The sequence below is a fragment of the Engraulis encrasicolus genome, chromosome 11, assembly GCF_034702125.1.
Source record: "Engraulis encrasicolus isolate BLACKSEA-1 chromosome 11, IST_EnEncr_1.0, whole genome shotgun sequence".
Lineage (NCBI taxonomy): Eukaryota > Metazoa > Chordata > Actinopteri > Clupeiformes > Engraulidae > Engraulis > Engraulis encrasicolus.
In genome coordinates this window covers 49972096-49992519 of record NC_085867.1, presented here as the reverse complement: position 1 = coordinate 49992519, position 20424 = coordinate 49972096, and the positions used below count along the sequence as shown (strand labels likewise).

Genomic DNA, 20424 nt, shown 5'->3' with positions numbered 1-20424 from the left:
AAGCCATGCACTGCGGCCAGCTACTAAACAATTCCATCTTTGGGGACGATCATGCAAAACGTTTTCAGATCCAACATGCAGTTGGCAATTGTCCCTCTGAGCAGACAGGACGCACAGAAGGAAATAACGGTAACAGTAACACCTTCTGAAACCTTTGTAATTCCAGTGCAGTCATGATGATGTCACGTGGCACCAAATTTTAAAAAAAATGCAGCCAGTGTTGCCATTATGAGAAATGGACTGGAGTTTACATTTCTTCTGCCTTAGCTACAGTTTATTTATGCATGACTGACGAGCCAGAACACACGAGTCAGTCACTCATCATAAACAGACAGAAGAGTTTATGATCAGTAGCATGCCCTGTTTATGATAGAATTACACAACAGGCGGCTGAAGGTGTTAAGTGTTACCCAAACATGGTGTCAACAGAGAATTGTGAGTCGACCTAAATGGCTTTTCTGGCATGGTGCAGCTGAGAGTAACGGCTACGTCTCTGGCAGAATAATAAGGGAGGAAATTCTGGCTTACGAATAGAATATTATATTGCTTTAAGTCAAATGTCATTCTCAGGGCAGAATACCATAATGCCTCCTCAGAGTAAATCCGTTCTCCTTTGTTGAGGGCCTTTGGGTATTAAGCTAGATGAGCCTCGCATCATGATCAGCTAAGGGTTGCTACAGGATTATGCATGTTTTATGTTCATTTCAAGATCATTTCAAGGGGTAATGCGGTGCCTTTAAAAATACAGATCAATTTGGAGAAGACCATTCTCCCTGATGAGGAAATGAAAGTGCATGCATGCTAAAGTGAATGGTTGAAAGCAGCCAAGTGCACCGATTTAACGTTTTTCTGTGTTTGCAATGCAAGATGTGAAGCCACAGAAAGTGATTTGGGCTGATTGAGACATGCTAACGGCTCTACCATAATCAATATGGGAGCAGGTTCATGCTTCTGCATGCGTGGCCTGTGGGGTTTGTGAACCCTCTCTACCCTCTCTTCCCTCGTTTCAAGACTCCACACACATCACAGTATTTCTCTCATCGTTTTTTTTTCCCCAGTTAAGTAAAGTAGTCGTGCAGCTTGTCTGGCATGCAGGCTTGAAACAGAATTTTATACCTGTAATTACTGCAACAGCTTCAAACGGGAGCGAGGACCTTTGGCTATTGAGTACTCCATAAAGCCTTACTTGATATTCCGTGGAGGCGTTTAGCCCACGGACGCTAGCGCCTGCTGCGTCTCCCGCGAGATAGATCTCCCGGTTGTCCCACAATCCAGGCGCATCTGCCAGTTCTACTGTGTAGCTATCGTACAGAACGTCTGCCTTCCATTCCCAAGACAGATTGAATCCGTCAGATGTGACGTCCGAGACAGTCAGGGTGCCTGTCTGATCCTTGGGCCCCTCCTGTCCAGGGACCTGGGTATCATAATTGTCTATTGGCAGAAAGCTAATGATATTGTCATCGGGGCCAGTTGGAGCTGCAAGCTCTGGGCCTGACTCGGCTAGATAGAAAGTGAAAGATGCTGCACAAGAGAGAGAGAGAGACAGAGAGAGAAAGATAGACATGAACACGACAAAGGACCTGACCCTGAACCGAAATGTGTGCGTGGGTGTATGTGGATAGGTTGGAGTGTGCGCAAGTGATGGCGTCTGTCTTTTTCAAAAAGTAATTCAAAATAAAATAAAAAATCTGTCTATGTATCTGTGTAACATGTGAAATCCTCACGATTTCATTTATCGAATTCTGTGAATAATGTGTGTCACTGTTATCTTTCCCAGCACATTACTGTGAGTCCTGTTGAGTCCAAAACACCATATAAAAAGGCAACATGTGCACAGAGCTATGTCATTGATTTCACACAAGTACACACAGTTGGCCTCGCAGTATCTTACAAGCCTTACGCACTATGAAATAAGAGTTTCACCTGTGGAAGCCGATGTGGACGCAGGCTCACTCCTCTTCCGGCCTCGCTCTGCCACCAGCGTGACTGTGTGCCGTGTTCCTGGAGTCAGGTTGGTCAGGGTGTAGGTGGTGGCGTCACCCGGCACCTCAATCTCCTGCCATCTGCCGTCCGTTCTGGACTCGTACGCCAGCCTGTAGTTGGAGATCTTGGCCCTGGGCCGCTTCCAGGCCAAGGTCAGGGTGGTCTCGGTGGAATCCTTCACCTCCAGGTCCCTCGGTGGATCCAGGTCTGTTTCATGCCAACATGTAAACGGGGGAAAAGGATTTTTGGCAATGATGAAGAAAGGCGCTATACTGTTCCATGTCCACAGCCATTTTCAGGGGACACGAGGGGCACCATTTTAGGAGGGAAAATGCATATGAGTCACGCATGTGCAGACTTAAGCAATTTCAGGTGCGCATACAACTTATGGCAGAGGACAGGAGTGACTTCCATTCCCCCTAAAAATGGTGGCAGAAATGGCTTCCGGTCATACTACACATTTATGACGTAAGTAAGCTTTCATCCCATCTCATCCCATCTCATCCCATCCATCCCATATGTTCTTTGGTTTTGTGGGAGAAGGTAGGAATAGATAGAGGAAGGATGGGGGAAAAAGAAAGAAGGACACAGGGTGCCCATATGGCAGGCCTAAGTATATTAGCAGTGTGAGAAATTGCGTGCGACAAGTTGTCACGAAGCCGTTTGGGCTTGAGGTTATTTGTAGATGACAGGGACAGGGTTTAAAGAGTAGTGCAGCTGTTAACATTCAAAGTGTTGTGTGAAGTAGCCCTCGTTCTTATTCCGACACTGCAGTGGCGGCGCTATGTGTCAGGCTGTCAGGACACTTAATAGGGCTGTGTGGAGCTTGACCCCCACCCCCCAACCCAAAACTGAGCAGCTGGGGACAGTGCCTTGCGCTGCATGCTAAAGACCAAGAGCCAACTCCTTACCGGTCACGGCGTGGACTGTTGCTGGCAGGCTCTCCCGTTCATTCTTCACAGCAGTCACACCGATGCCGTATTCCGTTCCTGGCTTCAGGCCTGTTGTGCATGAAATAGATGAGGTAAGTGTTTTTGCGTGAGACACTAGGCAGTATTTTAAAGAACAATTTCAACAGTTGTCTTTTGTTGAGGTGCACAGTAAACTATTTTCCCTTTAAAGTATCACATATGTGGCATATTCAGTATATTAGGGCATGGAACATGGTATGCTATATACAATAGGTAAAGTACGGTAAGTCCAAAAAGCTATGACACAATCGTGGCAGCTGTGCTCCAATGGTTTGGGAAAGAGTCTTGAGATTGGTGGTCATCCATAGCTCATAGCACATAGCTCATACCCCACACTTCATCCAAAGCCAAAGTGTCCTTGAGTGTCCAAGACATATTGCCTCATTTCTCTCCAGGACGACTGGAGCCTAACTCACTGCACTGAAGCCTCTCTAGAAAAGAGCACCTGGTAAAATGTAACGTACCATGTTGTGTTATGGTGGCTACACTTTCTAGAGTTTCTTTTTCAGTGCATCTACATGTATCAATATGTAACATTTGATACTTATACTGTACATGCCTAATCCTAATCCTTTTTTCAGTGGAAGTAACTACACACCTGCAGGTTACATCCTTTTACATACTTAACGCAACTGTTCCTAATTAATAGAACAGGGAATAAAATTAAAGTGTTGCATTAAAGTGTTAAATTAAATGAAAGTGTTGCCATTATTTCTCTTTTCTCTGACCTGTGATGGTGGCTGTAGTCTTGTCTCCTGATCCTTCGGGGAACAACTCCTCTCCGTGAGCGGTTCCAGACACCGGGCTGAACTTGACCCGGTAGTTGTCCACGTCCGACCGCGTGTTGGTCCACTCCAGGGTCACAGTGTTGTCAGTCTGGCCCACCACCTGCAGGTCTATGGGGGCATCCAGGTCTGCAGCATAACAGAACAGAGAAGGCTGTACGTTACAGGTCACAGTGTTTAACACTACCGTTTGGCTACATTAGATGTGTTACGTTGAGTTGAGCTGTGTTTGTACATCACTGGCTACTATGCAGTGTCTGCTGTAGTCAGCTACATTGGTTGTAGTGGAAGATACTTGTTACGGCAGCTATATCTTTGCCTTAACACATCCAGTATAGCCCTACTGTTATGGCGATACATACAGTATGTTTGTACTTGCCCCTGCACAGTATATTTGCTGTAGGATATAGCATATCATGTAAAAAGAATATGGTTATGTCGTATTGAAACAGCTATTGGTATAGAATGAAAATTTTCAACTCAAATTATGAGAGCACACAATTATTGTAGGCTACATTAATGCCAGGGAAGTACAATGAACTGAATGAAACTTCCAGGCATCCATTAGTGTTTCTGAGTATCTCTCTGGATACCTGTGGTGAAGGTGTTAATGGCCGGGTCGCTCGTCATGTCGCCTCTCTTGGCCACCAGGGTGACCTCGTACTCGGTGTCCGGGGTGAGGCCGTCAGCCGTGTGCTGGGTGTCAGTGGGGGACAGCTCCACTGACTTCCTGTCCGAGGGGTCGGAGGAGGGGCCAAAGGTGAGAGTGACAGTGTCTACCTGAGCCACAGGCGGAGACCAGGCGATGACGGCGTAGGTGTCAGACACGTCCCGGATCTCCATCTCTCCCGGAGTGTCGAGTTCTTTGGGAAATCCAAAGCAAAGGACGTTTTAAATGAGACAGAGTGATGTCTGAAAATGATGTCAACTCATTCCATCAAGTGACGGCCTAATTATCTTGTGTGTTGAAATATTAATCAGAATTTCCATCGCTGACATACTTTTTAGGCCGTGTTGACAAGTCATTGACTAAACAATTTGAGTCTTCAATTTCAAGGTATATTCAAAGGCTGCAATCATGGCAAATCATGCACATCTCTCCACATCACCCAAGCCCCTCCCTCTCTCGCTTTCTCCCTCTCTCTGCTCTCTCCATGTTTGGAGATTCATTTCCATAAGCAGGGAAAGACAGGGCCGTATTAAGATAGCCCTGGACCCCTAGGTTACAGATTGCTGGGCCCTCCGGAACAGGGCCGGTTATAAGCATAGGCCGGCTAGGCGGTCGCCTAGAGCGCAATGTGAAGAAAGAGCGCCGAAATGGCGCTCTCCGATGCATAATTTTGCGATGTGGAGGTTTTTTTATGAAGTCGCAATCAACAAAGCGTGGCGAAAGCGCTCCTCACGGCAAAGCGCCCCTCAGCCAATAGTAATATCGCTTTCAACTGTCTCTGGGAAGTCTGTGAACCAATAAACAGACAGTCCTGAGAAAGGGGGCGGGACGAGTGACAGCTTGCGATCTATTTTGAATTTGGAGACTCATTCGAGAGACAGAGGGCAAGCGCGAACAGCAATGCCGCTCTGCTGGGTGGAGAATTGTTATGTTCTCATTAAACCAGTCATTGCATGATACAGGAGTTGCAGAGGGTGTTTTGGAAGTATGTGATTTAATCAGCAAGTGTTTGTGATAATGTAAAGACTAATAGTTATGAGGCTACTGTTTGGAATTAGAGGGAAAAAGAGCTTTGCTTTTGATCTGAGAAATCGCTAGTTAGCATGCTAACATTAGCCAAGTATGCCAAGCAATGAAATCCAGTAAAGTAGCTGTTAGTAGCCTACTCACTAACACCCACCTGACATCCTAATACTTGCTTAGGTTGACAAGCAATGTAAAGTAAGACTGGTGCCATGTTTAAAACAAGTTTAGCTGCCATATCTCCTTCCATCCACTTGAATGAATTACCTGCTTGTTGTAAGCTTAAAAAAAAAACACTGTTTCCAGACCAGAATGACATATAGGCCTACATTAATCATGTAACAGAACCATGCACTGCATGTTTTCATGCTGAGTGATGTAGTATTGCAGACAAGTGAGGCTATTTACTATATTTTGTATATTATGAAATTCAAAAGCGTGACAGCTTTTCTCCCTTTCTCTCACCCTGTCCCTCCAGTTCAAACACATAGATAGCCCCCTTCTCATTCTCCTACTCACAAATGCACCACTATTTCCAGTACAGAAATGAAATTGGTTTGGAATCATAGACAGCACAAATGTGTAGCTTATTAAAATTGTTATGCTGCCATGCTTTGTGATGCTGTAGGTAGTGTAGATAGGCTAGACAAGGGCAAGGGCAGTCATGGGTGAGCGGTTAGGGCATCAGACTTGCATCCCAGAGGTTGCCGGTTCGACTCCCGCCCCGCCAGGTTGGTGGGGGGAGTAATCAACCAGTGCTCTCCCCCATCCTCCTCCATGACTGAGGTACCCTGAGCATGGTACCGTCCCACCGCACTGCTCCCCATGGGGCGCCACTGAGGGCTGCCCCCTTGCACGGGTGAGGCATAAATGCAATTTCGTTGTGTGCAGTGTGCAGTGTTCACTTGTGTGCTGTGGAGTGCTGTGTCACAATGACAATGGGAGTTGGAGTTTCCCAATGGGCTTTCACTTCACTTTTTCTATCAATGCAAACCTCCTTGGTAGGCCTATTGTCTACACATGCATTTGACATGCAAATTTACTGTACCACTCTCCTGGCATTTCAATTCCATTTTACAATTCAAACACATTGATAACCTCCCTCTCATCTGGGGTTGGGGGCAGCACCACCATTACATCCAAGACACCACACTTTACTTTACTTTACTTTACTTTATTTGTTCAGGACATTGCACATTAATGAACATATACATACATGTACATATATGTAAACATGCCAGATTGTAGCCCAAGGGCTAATTTCCATCTGGTGTCCACACAGTGAAGGTACTTTCATGCGACTCAATCTGATGTGTTGGTCGGCTGTCCAAAAGAACCAGAAATCCATTTGATGCAAAACAGTTATTGTTCTTGATGCTATTTATATATATGATGCTTACTACCGGTATTACTCTTGTGTTCTGTAAGGTATAAAAAAAAAAGGTTGGGGGGGGGGGGCGCCAGAACTCAAACTCGCCTAGGGCGCCAAATAAGCCAGAACCGGCCCTGCTCCGGAATGCAAATTTTGCAACAAAAAATAGCAAAGGCAGGGTCATAATTACAAGGTACAGTAGGAATGAAAGATATTTCTACCAACTGAGGAGAGGAGTACTAATAAGATGTAAAACTATACTTGTCCGACGGAACAGTGTTTCAATATCACATCTCGTCACAATTCTGCAATTTTTGACTTTTGGTCAATCTGGGACCACTGGCAGGTGGAGACCCCTAGGCTTCAGCCATATCTAGCATGTGCGTTAATCCGGCCCTGGCAAAAAATGTTCAGGAGTGAAGTAATACACTCAGCACAGCAGTGGAAAGAGAATGGAAAGTAAATGCTCTGCAATGTGTCCAAACACACCTAAACACACACATGCACACGTACGCACGCACGCACACACACACACACACACACACACACACACACACACACACACACACACACACACACACACACACACACACACACACACAGACACACACACAGACACACACACACGCACACACGCACGCACACTCGTACGCACACACGCACGCACGCACGCACGCACGCACGCACGCACGCACGCACGCACACACACACACACACACACACACACACACACACACACACATTTCCGTTTACACTGGCAGGTAAGACACTCTCCATAAATACACAATGGCAGGCCCTTTGACAGGCAAAATGATGAAGAGGTAATAAAACTGAAGCTAAACCATGTTGGAAAAAACCCTCATTGTCAAAGTTCATCAAGTAAAACACTTGTTATATCACCTTAAAACTCCTCTAAGAAAGACTCCCTAAATCAATGGTTTGTAAAAATATTCTCATTTTAAAAAGAGGGTCCCTGCAGAAAAAGTTTGGGAACCACCGCCTTAAATAATTCATCTAGTATATGCACCTCTGCACCCTTGGTTGTAAATTTGTAAATATAGCTCAGAGAGAATTCCTGTTTTTTCCATCAAAAAGCCTATCTGAGCGGCACATTATATAGCCAATGAAGTCCTCCCATTTCTGCCCAGAGTGCCCTGGGATTTGTGGAGTAACAAATAACGTTGTCCATATTATCTTGGCACGTACTGAATATTCTGCAGCTGCATGACTTGTATTCAGCTTAAAGTTTATGACACGTGTCTGAAAAAAATCACATTTGCGTGTTCAAAAAGACGTACAGTATAAACAAAGTTCCATCGGGACTTATTATTCAATGTCTGGTACAGTCGATTGGCTTCACAAAGTGAGCTGATTTGAGAGTATGAATAACAGTGGAATGTTGACTTTCAGCATTCCAAGAATTTAGATTATAGGCCTAATACATGAATAATATTATTGAACAGGAAGACCAATTTAATCAGATATAAAGCACAAATATAAGAAAACACCACAAAAACGCTCTCTAGTGTTTTGTAAAAATGGGCAACTTTGTCGAAATGAGCTACCGGTAGCATGTTAACATAGTCCTAAACTGTGTCTAAATGTAGCACTCAGTAGAGTACTGAGTACTCAGCTGGACAGGTATGCCTTATTGATAGGACTCCGGAGAGCTACTTACTTGTGACAACAGTCTGGGTCACCTTTGGTCCCTTGGTGTTGTTCTTGACGACACCAAGAGAGACCTCGTACTCCTGACCAGGCCCAAGACCAAACTGCTCAAAGCTGGTCTGTCCCCGGTTCAGGGGATTGAAGATCTCACCATTCTCCTCTTTCTAGAATTGCATAGAGGGGTTGGGTGGGGGGGGGGGAAGAATGGTAAGATGATTAGAACGAACATGCATAATTCACACACAAGGCTCCAGGCTAATTGCTTTTATACGAATCAATATTAAAACAATGAGACGACGCGAAAAAAGGCCCTTTGCGATTTACATGTCACAAGGGTTTTGCGCTTTAAAACTTAACAACCTCTTTGTTTGAAAACGTGAATTAAGTGTGAAATAAGCTCCCAAGAAACCTATACACAGAGAAGCCTACTCAGTGAATGGAATTTCATGGCACTCTCACAACAGCTGTTACTTGCTGATTTCACACTGTTTGAGAACAGCATTCCTTCCGTACAATGTGTTTACACTGTGTTGTGCTTGAAAATTGCCTCGTGAAATTAATAGCTGACAATGGCGTTCCATTAATGAGGAATGGCATTAAGGTTTATGACACCACAATAAAACACAGCGGTTCAGCATCTTTTTAGGGTTGTTCCAGAAGTGTATGTGAGCTCGGGGAAAAATAACTTCCCCCCTGCCTCCCCCAAAATACACAGTCTTGGGTACACACACACTGACCACAGGGAATATCAGCAAGAGGCAGCTAATGTTTTTATGAAAGCAACAAGGGAAGACAAGGGAGACATGTGGCAGTGTAAGTGTTCAGGGAGCCAGGGGCCTCCTCCCAATAAACCTCAGTGACCTCAGACAAGCCGCAAAGACACGACTGCCTGCCGGCATGTTTTCTGTCTGCATGTGGCAGACACAGCCTTGTGGCAGCCTCAAACTGAAGCACACTGACTGCTGTACATCTCAAATCTATTGCATTTACATTAGCTGATGACTTTATTCAGCTCAATATTTTAAGCTACGTACACTTATACAGGCAGCCTACAGTATCCATGGAGCAACATACACAGTATTTTTTGCCGTGTTAGTTCAACACTCTGAGTCAACTATAGCACTGATAGGGGCCTACTCTAAGTGATGAATTAACACTGTGACATGCACTCTGTCCATAAGGGTATAAAGGGCATGTCCACAATGGATGAGGCTGCAGGGCCGTACTGGATATTTTATTTACACCCTCTCGCACATTTTTTCCCCTACTGGCAACCCTCCACCAACTCCCTATCCATTAGCCCACAGCTGCCCCTCGACTAGAGCTAGGAGAAAGAGAGAGAGAGCAGAATGGTAATGGTTTATGGAATGTAATTAGGGCATATATTGGAATCATCTGTCTTATGACACTCTAACAATTACACAGAATATTCAGCCTGTCAAAGGAAATAGTGCAGTGAGATATTTACGTGTGTTCTGGCCTTGCAAAAATGCTAATATTGTTTTTCTGAATTGCCGTCCTCATAAAATGTGGTGTGCAGGGAAGCCTTTCAACTTGGCAATTACACCAATGGATTTCTTATCAGATATATCCATATTAATTTGGATTCATACATACAGGTTTGCTTGTGTGCCCCCTCATTTTGAACACAGCATATAAATGATATTCATCTAATTAATAAATAATTATATTGATATACTGTGCCGTCCAAAGAAACAAAATCCATCCACCGTAGTTTTGGAGACACTGACTTGGTGTAACTCACCGTGTTTCTGAAGGAAAGCTCCCACGAGTCAAAGGGGAAGTCCAGTTGGTCCCATTGCACCTCCACTGATGTCTCCCTGATGGACTTAAACTTCAGACCGTCTGGCTGTGGAAGATCTAGACCACACAAGAGTGCTCCAAACAGTTTAGTGTTTTAAGCCAACAAACAGATTGAGACATGCTCACAACAACCTGACAAGTGAATCCTGCTTTTCTCCTGGTCAGTAAGGAAACAATTACAGCAAATTAGCAAATAAATAAAGACATATAAATAAATAAAAAATACACTAAATAACAGCCTTTCCTTCGAATGAGGATAGATTTCTCTCGAGTGTGAAGATTTCACAGTAGTGCTTGGTTGCTCTATTCTAGACTGTCGTCAGTGTATTTTAGATTAGTCATACTTCCTGAATATCAATTCCATTTCTGCCATCCCTCGCTCTCCAACTGTGAGAAAATGACTAGGCAACTCTGACAGGTGCCGGCAAAGCCATCACTTCAGCACTGGGTGTTTCATTCACTGGAGCAAAATCAGCAGTGGTCTAGCACTTTGGTCTAAATCTAGCAAACTAATTATATACAAGGACAAACCCACTAACCCACTTACAGTACCACCAATGCCACCACGGTTGGCATTAATAAAAGCCTGCTTGTTTTGTTTGCCGAAAGTCATTATTGATAAAAGCTTGGTTTATTGCTTGCACTAGGTCTCATATCATTTAACAAGAAAAGCCACACACTATATACTATGACCATAAGATAACAAAGGAGAAGACCTACGGGTAGCAACTCGAGCACTAACTGGCACACTCTTCTTGTTGCTCAGGACGGCAAAGACTTTAATCAGGTACTCGATGCCGGGCTCAAGGTCCTCAATGGTGGCTGCGGTGCGATCACCGGGCACTGTGCGCTCCATCTGCAGACCACCAGGAGCCGTGGGCACATAGGTGACCAGGTATTCAGTCACCAGCATGTCATTGGTCCAGGTGAGGTTGACTGACTCTGTGTTCACGTCAGTCACTGTAAGGTCCTTCGCAGGTGAAACTGCAAGAAAGAGCAGAGCCAAGTGTGACATTTAAATCGATGTTTTGATCAAAGGGGTGTTGAGTGGCCATCTTTTAATCCTCTGCCCCTCTGATACCCCCCACCCCCCCACCATTCACACACACACACACACACACACACATCCTAAGACCCCCATCAGGAGAAGTGAAATCAAAGACAGTGTTGCTATGGTAACATGTTACCGAAGTCTCCAAAGCAATTTGCTGATGCCCCAATGGCTCTGCATTAAGGTAAAATGGATCTTATCTTCTAGGCACTTTTCAAAAACTATAGAAAAAATCCATTATGTGACATCAAGATATTTTTCTAAAATAATTGAATTTCTACAATAAAACTGTTTCTGTGTGTAGGAGCTGCCAGGCGTTGCTGGAGATCTCTGAGTGAATACAATAGATTTTATTATAATCACTCAACCTATTAGTGAGAAACAAAAATGCTTTAGTCTCCTCGGAGGTTTCTGGGTTTCTGGAATTGAGCATTTTGTCAAGTCCTTTATCGTTTTAGAGGGTTTCCCTAACCCTTCAGCCACTAATGAACTATGGCTGCGGAAATTGCTCTACCAGACGCACACATGTGGTATTGATCAGCCCTGAGGAGGAGACTGGGTAATTTATATACACACAATCGCTTTGAATTGGGGACTTTGGGTTTCTGCATATTGCGTGCATTTTCCACTGCCTGTGGAAAAACCAGGAGGCAGAGGGAAATACAATATGATGGGTGCTGCTCTGAAGGGTTCAACAGAGGTCAGCATCACCAACACTCAGCCCTCTAGTTCTCATGCGTGCTTACACTCTGAACCATCTTTTAAAAAAATAATTGAACATGTGGAGAGTAAAATTCAACACTCGTCTAGTTACTCTAAGTGTTGAATTAACACGGCAACATTTACAGCCTAGCCCTCGCCTCTTTGTTCTCATGGGAACTTACCCAATGAGCAATCCTCTCCGATGTAGCCTTCGTCACACACACACTGGCCGTCCATGCAGCGGCCAAGGCCGTGGCAGTTGTTCAGACAGCTGCGCTGCCCGCAGTCGTCTCCCTCAAATCCAGTCTCGCACTGGCACATGCCATTGACGCAGCGGCCCCTGTTGTTGCAGTTGGCAGGGCAGGTTAGCGCGGAGCAGTCGTCTCCGGCAAAGCCTTCCTGGCAGATGCAGCGTCCGTCATCGCAATAGCCCCGGCCCAGACAGTCGTTGGGGCAGGCTCTCAAGCTGCAGTCTTCGCCTGTGAAGCCCTCATCGCACACACACTGCCCAGACACACAGCGGCCGCGATTCTGGCAGTTGTTGGGGCAGCTCAGCTCGCTGCAGTCCTCGCCGGTAAAGCCGGCATGGCACACACATTTTCCATCTACACAGTCTCCCCGCCCGTGGCAGTCAGACGGACAGGTCTTGACGTTGCAGTCTTCCCCGGCAAAGCCTTCATCGCACACACACTGTCCGTTGACGCAGCGGCCTCGGTTTCGGCAGTTGTTGGGACAGGAGAGCTCGGAGCAGTCTTCACCCTGGAAGCCGGCAACACATACACACTTTCCGTTGATGCACTGGCCTCTGTCGTTGCAGTTGTTGAGGCAGGCCAGCTGACTACAGTCTTCACCCTGGTAGCCTGTGTCACAAATGCAGACACCATTGAAGCAATGGCCACGGTCACTGCAGTCGTTCAGGCAGGTGAGCGATGAGCAGTCCTCCCCGGTGTAGCCGGCACTACACACGCACTTGCCATCCACACAGAAGCCCCGGCCCATGCAGTCGTTGGGGCAGGTCTGCTGGCCACAGTCCTCGCCGGTGAAGCCCGGATCGCACTGGCACGTGCCGTTGTTGCAGCGCCCTCGGTCGTAGCAGTCGTTGGGGCAGATGAGCTCTGAGCAGTCGAAGCCGGTCCAGGGCTCCTCACAGACACAGTCACCATCAACGCACTTCCCGCGGCCGAGGCAGTTGTTCAGGCAGTCGGACTCAGAGCAGTCCTCACCGCCGTAGTACTCAATGCAGACACAGACACCATCGATGCAGGTGCCATACTTTCCGCAGTCCACACGGCAGACCTCAATGCTGCAGTTAAGGCCACTGTAGCCCTCGAAGCACAGGCACTTTCCGTCGACACAGCGACCCTGGTCTGAGCAGTTGTCTGGGCAGTCAGATTCGGAGCAGTTGGTTCCCCTCCAGCCAGGGTTACAAATGCAGCCACAGATATCAGAGCTGAAGTTGCCACGGCCGCTGCAATAGGGTGTCACACCAACAGTACCTAATGGAGGGAATAATATTATTATATTTCGCAGAATTGAAAAACTGACATTGGTAGAATATATGCAAAATCTCATAAACTTCATGCAGCTCTTTAGGGACATTTTAGAGGTACAGCAGGCAATATTGCCAGGGTACTGTATAGGGTATATTATTCAGAAATCTATTATGCAACCAGCTTTAGTTTCAAACCTGTCACAAATCAGTGATCAGATTGAAGTGTTTTGGATTAATGAACAGGCCTACTAAGCCCTGGGGACCACTAGGCCCAAGGGCCAATTAATCCCACCCACCACATCATAATCCCCTTCTTTTAAAGGCACCACCCAACCCCTACCAAATATGCATAGGCAAAAATACTATACTTTGCCCAGGGGCTCTTCATTCCTTAATCTAGCCCTGTGTGTTTCCTCATACCTGTAGCCTGGGCTCCACAGCATCCACTCCCGCTGGTGCACTGCTCCCTGAGGGTGGACACCTCTCCCTCCAGCATCTCCAGACGGCTCAGCAGGTTCTTCAGCTCCGGCATCCCGTCAGCACAGCCACAGGCCTGCTTGGGGATGTTGATGCGGTGGGTGAAGACGATCTGGTTCTCGCCGTCCAGCGTGTGTTCCGTGATGCGTGATCCGTCCGGGGCATCCTTCTGCTCCAGATCCGTGCTCCCGGGAGAATCCAGATCCACGGAGCACAGAGAGCCGGCAGGGACTTTGATGTTGTAGACATGGTTGAAGACGACCGGCTGGTGAGGGTTGGGCAGGGTGATGTTGGCGCCGCCAGGACTTGTCAGGGTTTCTCGCCGATGTCTGAGAATTTTCTTGACCAGGCCAGCATCATTGAGAGTCAACAGGACAGCTATTAGTAAACCACCTACAAGGAGGCGGCTGGTCCCCATCGTTATTCAAAGTCCAATTTTGCCAGAAGTTGTTTAGATTCTCTCTGCCGATGTGGATTTAGAAGCAAATCCAGTGAGACTCGGACAAGATGTCTGGAAATGGAAAAAAGGAACAAAACATTGACCAAGAACAACAAACCAAAGTGCAGATGTCTGTGTCAAGCTTGTGGCATATGAAACGTTTTAGTGTGGCTCTGCTGTTTTAAGAGCTTCCTGTGTTCTTTGGCACAACTCAATTTTGTGCTTCGATCCTCTGTTGACTAATAGTTTATTTTGTTTTCTTAAAGTTCCTTTCAAGGAAAAAGTTATCCTTTGAGCAATGTGCAATATCATGAAAATCACCAGACAAAAACATTCACTACAAACATTCACTTTCAAGTCAAGTAGGTTTTATTGTCAATTTCTTTACATGCACTGGTCATACAAAGAATTTGAAATTACATTTCTTGCTTTCCCATACAGACATAGACTAATTAAGGTAAGGACATAGACAGTATAGACATAGACAGTACTTATACATGGACTTAAGACAGTATGGACATAGACAGTGCTCATACAGACATTTAAAGTGCAAGACTGGACAACAGAAGACTTGTAGAGGACATACATTAAGAGGTATTTGTTGTGTTTTTGTGCTTTTCCTAAAAAAAAGTCCTTTATAGCGTTCTGATATGGTAATAGTAGCATTTTGAAGAAATAAATATAAAAAGGTCTGTCAAGTACACCAGCAGCAGTGTGTGTGTGTGTGTGTGTGTGTGTGTGTGTGTGTGTGTGTGTGTGTGTGTGTGTGTGTGTGTGTGTGTGTGTGTGTGTGTGTGTGTGTGTGTGTGTATGTGTTTAGTGCAGGTAGAAGGTGCGGTGTGCGTCTTGTGTGTGTGTTCGTGTGTCTGTGTGTGTGTGTGTGTGTGTGTGTGTGTGTGTGTGTGTGTGTGTGTGTCAGTGTGTGTATGTTGGGTTTAGTGCAGAAAGTGCAGTGTGCTTGTGCTTTCTCTCTCCCTTGTCTTTTCTCTCTTTTACGGTATGGCCACACACACATAACACACACTCTGTCTGTCTGTCTGTCTGTCTGTCTGTCTGTCTGTCTGTCTGTCTGTCTCTGTCTGTCTCTCTCTCTCTCTCTCTCTCTCTCTCTCTCTCTCTCTCTCTCTCTCTCTCTCTCTCTCAGGTAAAAGAAAGTCCACAAATACTTTTACTACTTACGCCTGTCCCTCAGCTGTCTCCGAGTTCTAAGTACAGTTTACATTGGTCTAATGAAAGACTACAGATGCTGCATGAACTATGAACTTCACCTTTTTGTCCACACTAATTCCTGGACTCCACTGCCTTACAATCAACTGCTGTAATAACTATTCTCTCTCCCATGGGCGCAGAGAGACCCGCCGATGGCCTTTATAATCATGGAAGAGAGGGACACGTTCTCCAAACCACTGGTTTTAACTTTGAAGGGGAGACATTAAGGAGGTGACATCACATTCTTATATTCATTCCCAGATCCAGTGGGCCACTACAAAGTGTCCAGCATTTGCTGCACACATGTTGGTGGTTGGCTGTCGGTTTACACATAAATGGCAATCCAGACATCTGACAGACATACTAGTAATAATATTCACACGTATTACTGTCAATAAAATCTCTCAGCTGAAGTCTAATATAAGTGTAAAATCCTTTCCCTCTTGTTTGTTTAAATTCACTGCTAATTATAAGCTGTGGCATCTGTAAATCATCAGTGGTATTGGGAGCTGAGCTCATGCTCAGGAGTCTGCAGGAGTAGTAGGCAGTGGAAGGCATTGCAGGTCAGCAAGAGTGAAGAAGGGCATTAATAAACATGAGTTGAAAAAGCTGCAGGCAGTCAAAGCCATAATGACATCTGTAATAAAAAGCCGCAGGTCAGGCTTCCCCCACACCTCTGACCTCAACAGCTTTTACCACTTGCCTTTGTAACTACAAAAGACAAGAGACGTCTAGTGAGGTTGACCTCCAAGTTAATAGCAAAGCCAGTAAAACATCAGTGTGGAAATAATACAGGTTGGCACTTTAATCGCATGCCCGTTAACACTTCTTTGCTTAATCCGCTTGTGATTATGTGTTTAAAGACGATATGATTTGGCACTTTAATGTCTGAGCAAGAGCACTCAGTTCTACAGCTCAATTTGCTTCTTTGGCTATTGTTTTATTCAAAATTGTTACCGCAGTAAATTAATCAACAGCAATTTGTGGATTCAAAAGGCAAGCTTTCTGTCTCAACAGCTTGATATATCCCTGGTCATTTAAGAGAAAAGGTCTGTGTGGCCATTTATTACATTTTGCCTGGCTTGCAGAGTCGTACTCTCTCTTTCTGGCAGTACCTCCTCTCTCTCCCCTCAGAAAAAAAGGCTTCACAAGACAGCCTTTGTGTGGGAATATTAGCAATAAGTGGTGACTCTCCCACCACCAACCACTGCCTCTTTACTGGGGGTGACGTCACATGTTGGAGATCAGTAATCTATAATTTGTGGAAAGCGGGGTCATGCCCAGTGGCTAGCTCTTCCTCCTCGCTGTCGTGGGAAAGCAGACGGAGCTGGGGCTCTGACCCAGTTGTCTGCTGAGATGTTCTGTCGAGATGAGCTACCAATAGGCTTCTTCTAACATAACTCGACCCCAAACCCTAACGCTAACCCTTAGGGCTGCTACTGTAATGTAGTGTGGTATGGCTTGGTACAGTAGTAGCTAAGCTTGACTGATAGCTAATATCGACACAACACAAGTGGTTTCGACATCAGCCCAGAGAACACAGGCTGCACATAGGCTGGACTCGAATAGGAGTCTGATTTTCTTCAGTGCACTCCCAATTTTTTTTTTGTATCCCTTTTTGTTATTGTTCCTCTCGCTCGAAACCTATCCAAATACATCTCAAATACCTCTTGAGACAGCTGTGAGCAACGGCCACGTGTTGGAAGGCCACGCTGGCAGCACCTTTTGTTTCCACTTGGTTACTTTATAGTGACCCCCCTAAGCATGGTCCCCGGTGCTTAAAGCAGTCACAGAGTGTAAACTACTGTCCAGGAAAGACGAAATGTCTTTTGAAAAAAAGGAGTCCAAGAGCGGAAATGTTGATCTCTTCCACATGTTGATACTGTGCAGAAAAATCTGCACAGGTCTGGTGGATGGTGCCTGACCTGTTGAGAACTTGTTCCATTCTCAAGTTAGCACAGAGTGAACTCCAGAACGTTAACAACAGACAGCATTGTGGTTTTTCACTCAAGAACAAAAAAGGCACGCCAACACCTCCTGATGCTAATGCAAGGAGATCTAGCAGAGATCCCGTGGGGACTTGAAATGCCAATGGACAAGAAGTAGGTTAATTAAGAGTTGAGCTGGACATTTTCAACGTGACTCAGGATGGAGTGTTGGGCCCGTGGGGATGGGATAGCTTCCGCGTGTTGCAGTGCACCCTGGGAGTGACCCGCGCCGCGCCTGAAGGCTTCTGCACGTCTGCAGACCCTGTAATGAGCTCCCCCGCGACCGCGTCTGTAATTAGCCCTGCCGAATCACCTTCCCCTCAACTGATCATTACAGTGATGGACATGCGCTCTTCCTCTGCCAGGTACGCCTCAGCCTCTCCCACACACATTGATGCGTGTATTGGAAACACACGGATGCACACACACACACACACACACACACACACACACACACACACACACACACACACACACACACACACACACACACACACACACACACACACACACACACACACACACACACACACACACACACACACACACACACACACACACACACACACACACACACACACGCGCACATGCGCACATACACACACAGAGGAACACGCACACCTGCATACTGCAATGCACTCAGGTGTTGGGCGATAAAAGAGTCCATTGATTTTGTGCCGGAGGACTGAAGTAAGTGACAAGACGTGCAATTCTCACTCATGATCAAGATGACAGCCACATCAGTCTATTTCTGACGGGACACATCTGAGCAGAAAAGGAGATTGGACTGAAGTTCAGAGACAGAAGCTAGAGCATAGCTAAACTGTGGTGTGGTGATGCGTCTTAGTATAGCTCATCAGCCTGCACCGGGCTCTCCACAACAGCCTCAGGTCATGAATTGTTAACCACACACAAAACCCACAAGATGGATTCACACAGAGAAGGGAATACACCACTGGCTGAGAGAGAGAGATGGAAGGAGAGAGATGGAAGGAGAGAGAGAGAGAGAGAGAGAGAGAGAGAGAGAGAGAGAGAGAGAGAGAGAGAGAGAGAGAGAGAGAGAGAGAGAGAGAGAGAGAGAGAGCACCACTTAACACTAAGGAGTTATACTGTCTGGCTAATTAATGTGCCGGTAATTGCATTGTCCAATCCTTCGACATGATGCAATGATAAAATATGCAGTAAACATACAAAGCAACCTTATTTGAGGAGTTGGAACACAGCAGGCCACAGTGACCCATGGATCAGCCCACACAGGCTCACTCAAAGGCATTGGAGGCCACTCTTGACAGCTCTCCACACACTCCTCTTAGAGCGCTTACGTAATCGTGTTGGACAGCATGCTGTCCCAGTGCATTTTTAATTTATTTCCCTGCTTTTTCCATTTTATCCACCACTTGAAAGTAAACACATTGCCTTCTGGGCTTGGTCGCCCAAAACCAAACCTCCTCTCAGGCGCTCTGTCCATCTGTCCTGATGTTTCCATTTGTTTGTGATAGCAACACGACATCAGACGGAGAAACAAACAGAGAGAATGAAACAGAAGGGAAATATTGAGAGAGCAGAGCAATTCTTCTTTTCACAGAGACAGATATCAGGAGGAAAATTTACTTTGTTGACGGATATTCATTCCAGGCCGAGGCAGGCATCAGTTTTCACAGGGGTAAAAGCTATGCAGAACTGTCTACTGCAGAGGAACCTGCAAATGTGATCTTGAAAAGTGTCACCCCTTTCCTGTCTGGGTATTGTGCTTTGGAGCATGTGTTTAAAAGAACACGTGTTAATGTACTTGAGAATTTTCCGATGCGCCCACTGGATGTCCTTTCATCGACATTCCTGTCGTTACTGTCTTTCAGTCCAGTTGGCGAGCTGCATTGTCTTCAACTGTATCTATTGTTCTCTATCACCATGACTGATCGGGCGAGGAGGAGGAGATGGATGAGAGTGAGGTGTGAGGAGAGGATAAATAGTCTGCCGCATAAACAGCACATTTTGCAGTGTTAGTTCAACACTTAGTGAGGGGGACCAACTAGAAGAGTGTTCAATTCCACTCTCTAAAGGTTGAATCAACACAGCACAGTTGACTGTGTAAGCCTCAGGGGTGACACAGTCTGTCAAGCACACACACAAGGCCTCTATGTTCTGGCCTATTACAAACCCCAACTCCGGTGAAGTTGGGACGTTTGGTAAACAGTGAATAAAATCAAAATGCTATCATTTTCAAAACATTCAATCTATTCATTAGATGGAGAATAGTGAAAAGACAACATATTAAGTGTAAAACCGAGAAAAAATATTGTTTTGGGGGACATATGTACTCATTTCTAATTTGATAAATCCAACACGTCTCAAAAGAGTTGGGACGGGGACAATAAATGGCAGCAAATGTCGAGGAAGACTAAAAACAGAACAAAAGACAACACTTAACAGTTAAATACATTAACCGATGAGATGATTTTATATAAAAAAAACAGTGTTAATTCCTATCTTGGACATGATTTCACCAGCTTAAATGGTGGATGTATTCCTTGTCATGTTTTGCAATGTTTTCCTTTCTGTAGTGCTTACAGTGTGACAGGTCTTGACCAAAAGCCCACCATTTTATCACCTGCTGGTCCTTATGATGGAGCCAAACTGTTAAAACATAGTAGAGAATGCAATTTGACCTTACTATGTGGCAGTAATCAAATATCTCCCTTCAAAATATAATGCATGAGTGGCTTTTCATGCTGTTTAAAACCCATTTATACCATTCAGCACTGGATTTAAC

At 45.6% G+C, this 20424-nt stretch overlaps 1 protein-coding gene across 6 annotated transcripts in view; it reads right to left on the bottom strand.

Moving 5' to 3' along the window:
- The window catches only part of tnca (tenascin Ca), a 52894-nt gene that overhangs the window by 19940 nt on the left and 12530 nt on the right, over positions 1-20424 (bottom strand). For 3 of the 6 annotated variants that reach the window (XM_063210847.1, XM_063210843.1, XM_063210844.1), the window contains exons 2-11: positions 13962-14529; positions 12232-13545; positions 11017-11280; positions 10238-10353; positions 8483-8636; positions 4333-4602; positions 3683-3868; positions 2895-2984; positions 1924-2190; positions 1117-1521 (exon numbers count right to left, since the gene is read on the bottom strand). In XM_063210847.1, the coding sequence (XP_063066917.1) occupies positions 1117-1521; positions 1924-2190; positions 2895-2984; positions 3683-3868; positions 4333-4602; positions 8483-8636; positions 10238-10353; positions 11017-11280; positions 12232-13545; positions 13962-14436 (3541 nt within the window). In that variant the 5' untranslated portion in view covers positions 14437-14529. The remainder of the gene's footprint in view (positions 1-1116; positions 1522-1923; positions 2191-2894; positions 2985-3682; positions 3869-4332; positions 4603-8482; positions 8637-10237; positions 10354-11016; positions 11281-12231; positions 13546-13961; positions 14530-20424) is intronic. The other 3 variants (XM_063210845.1, XM_063210848.1, XM_063210849.1) reach the window with 1 other exon arrangement.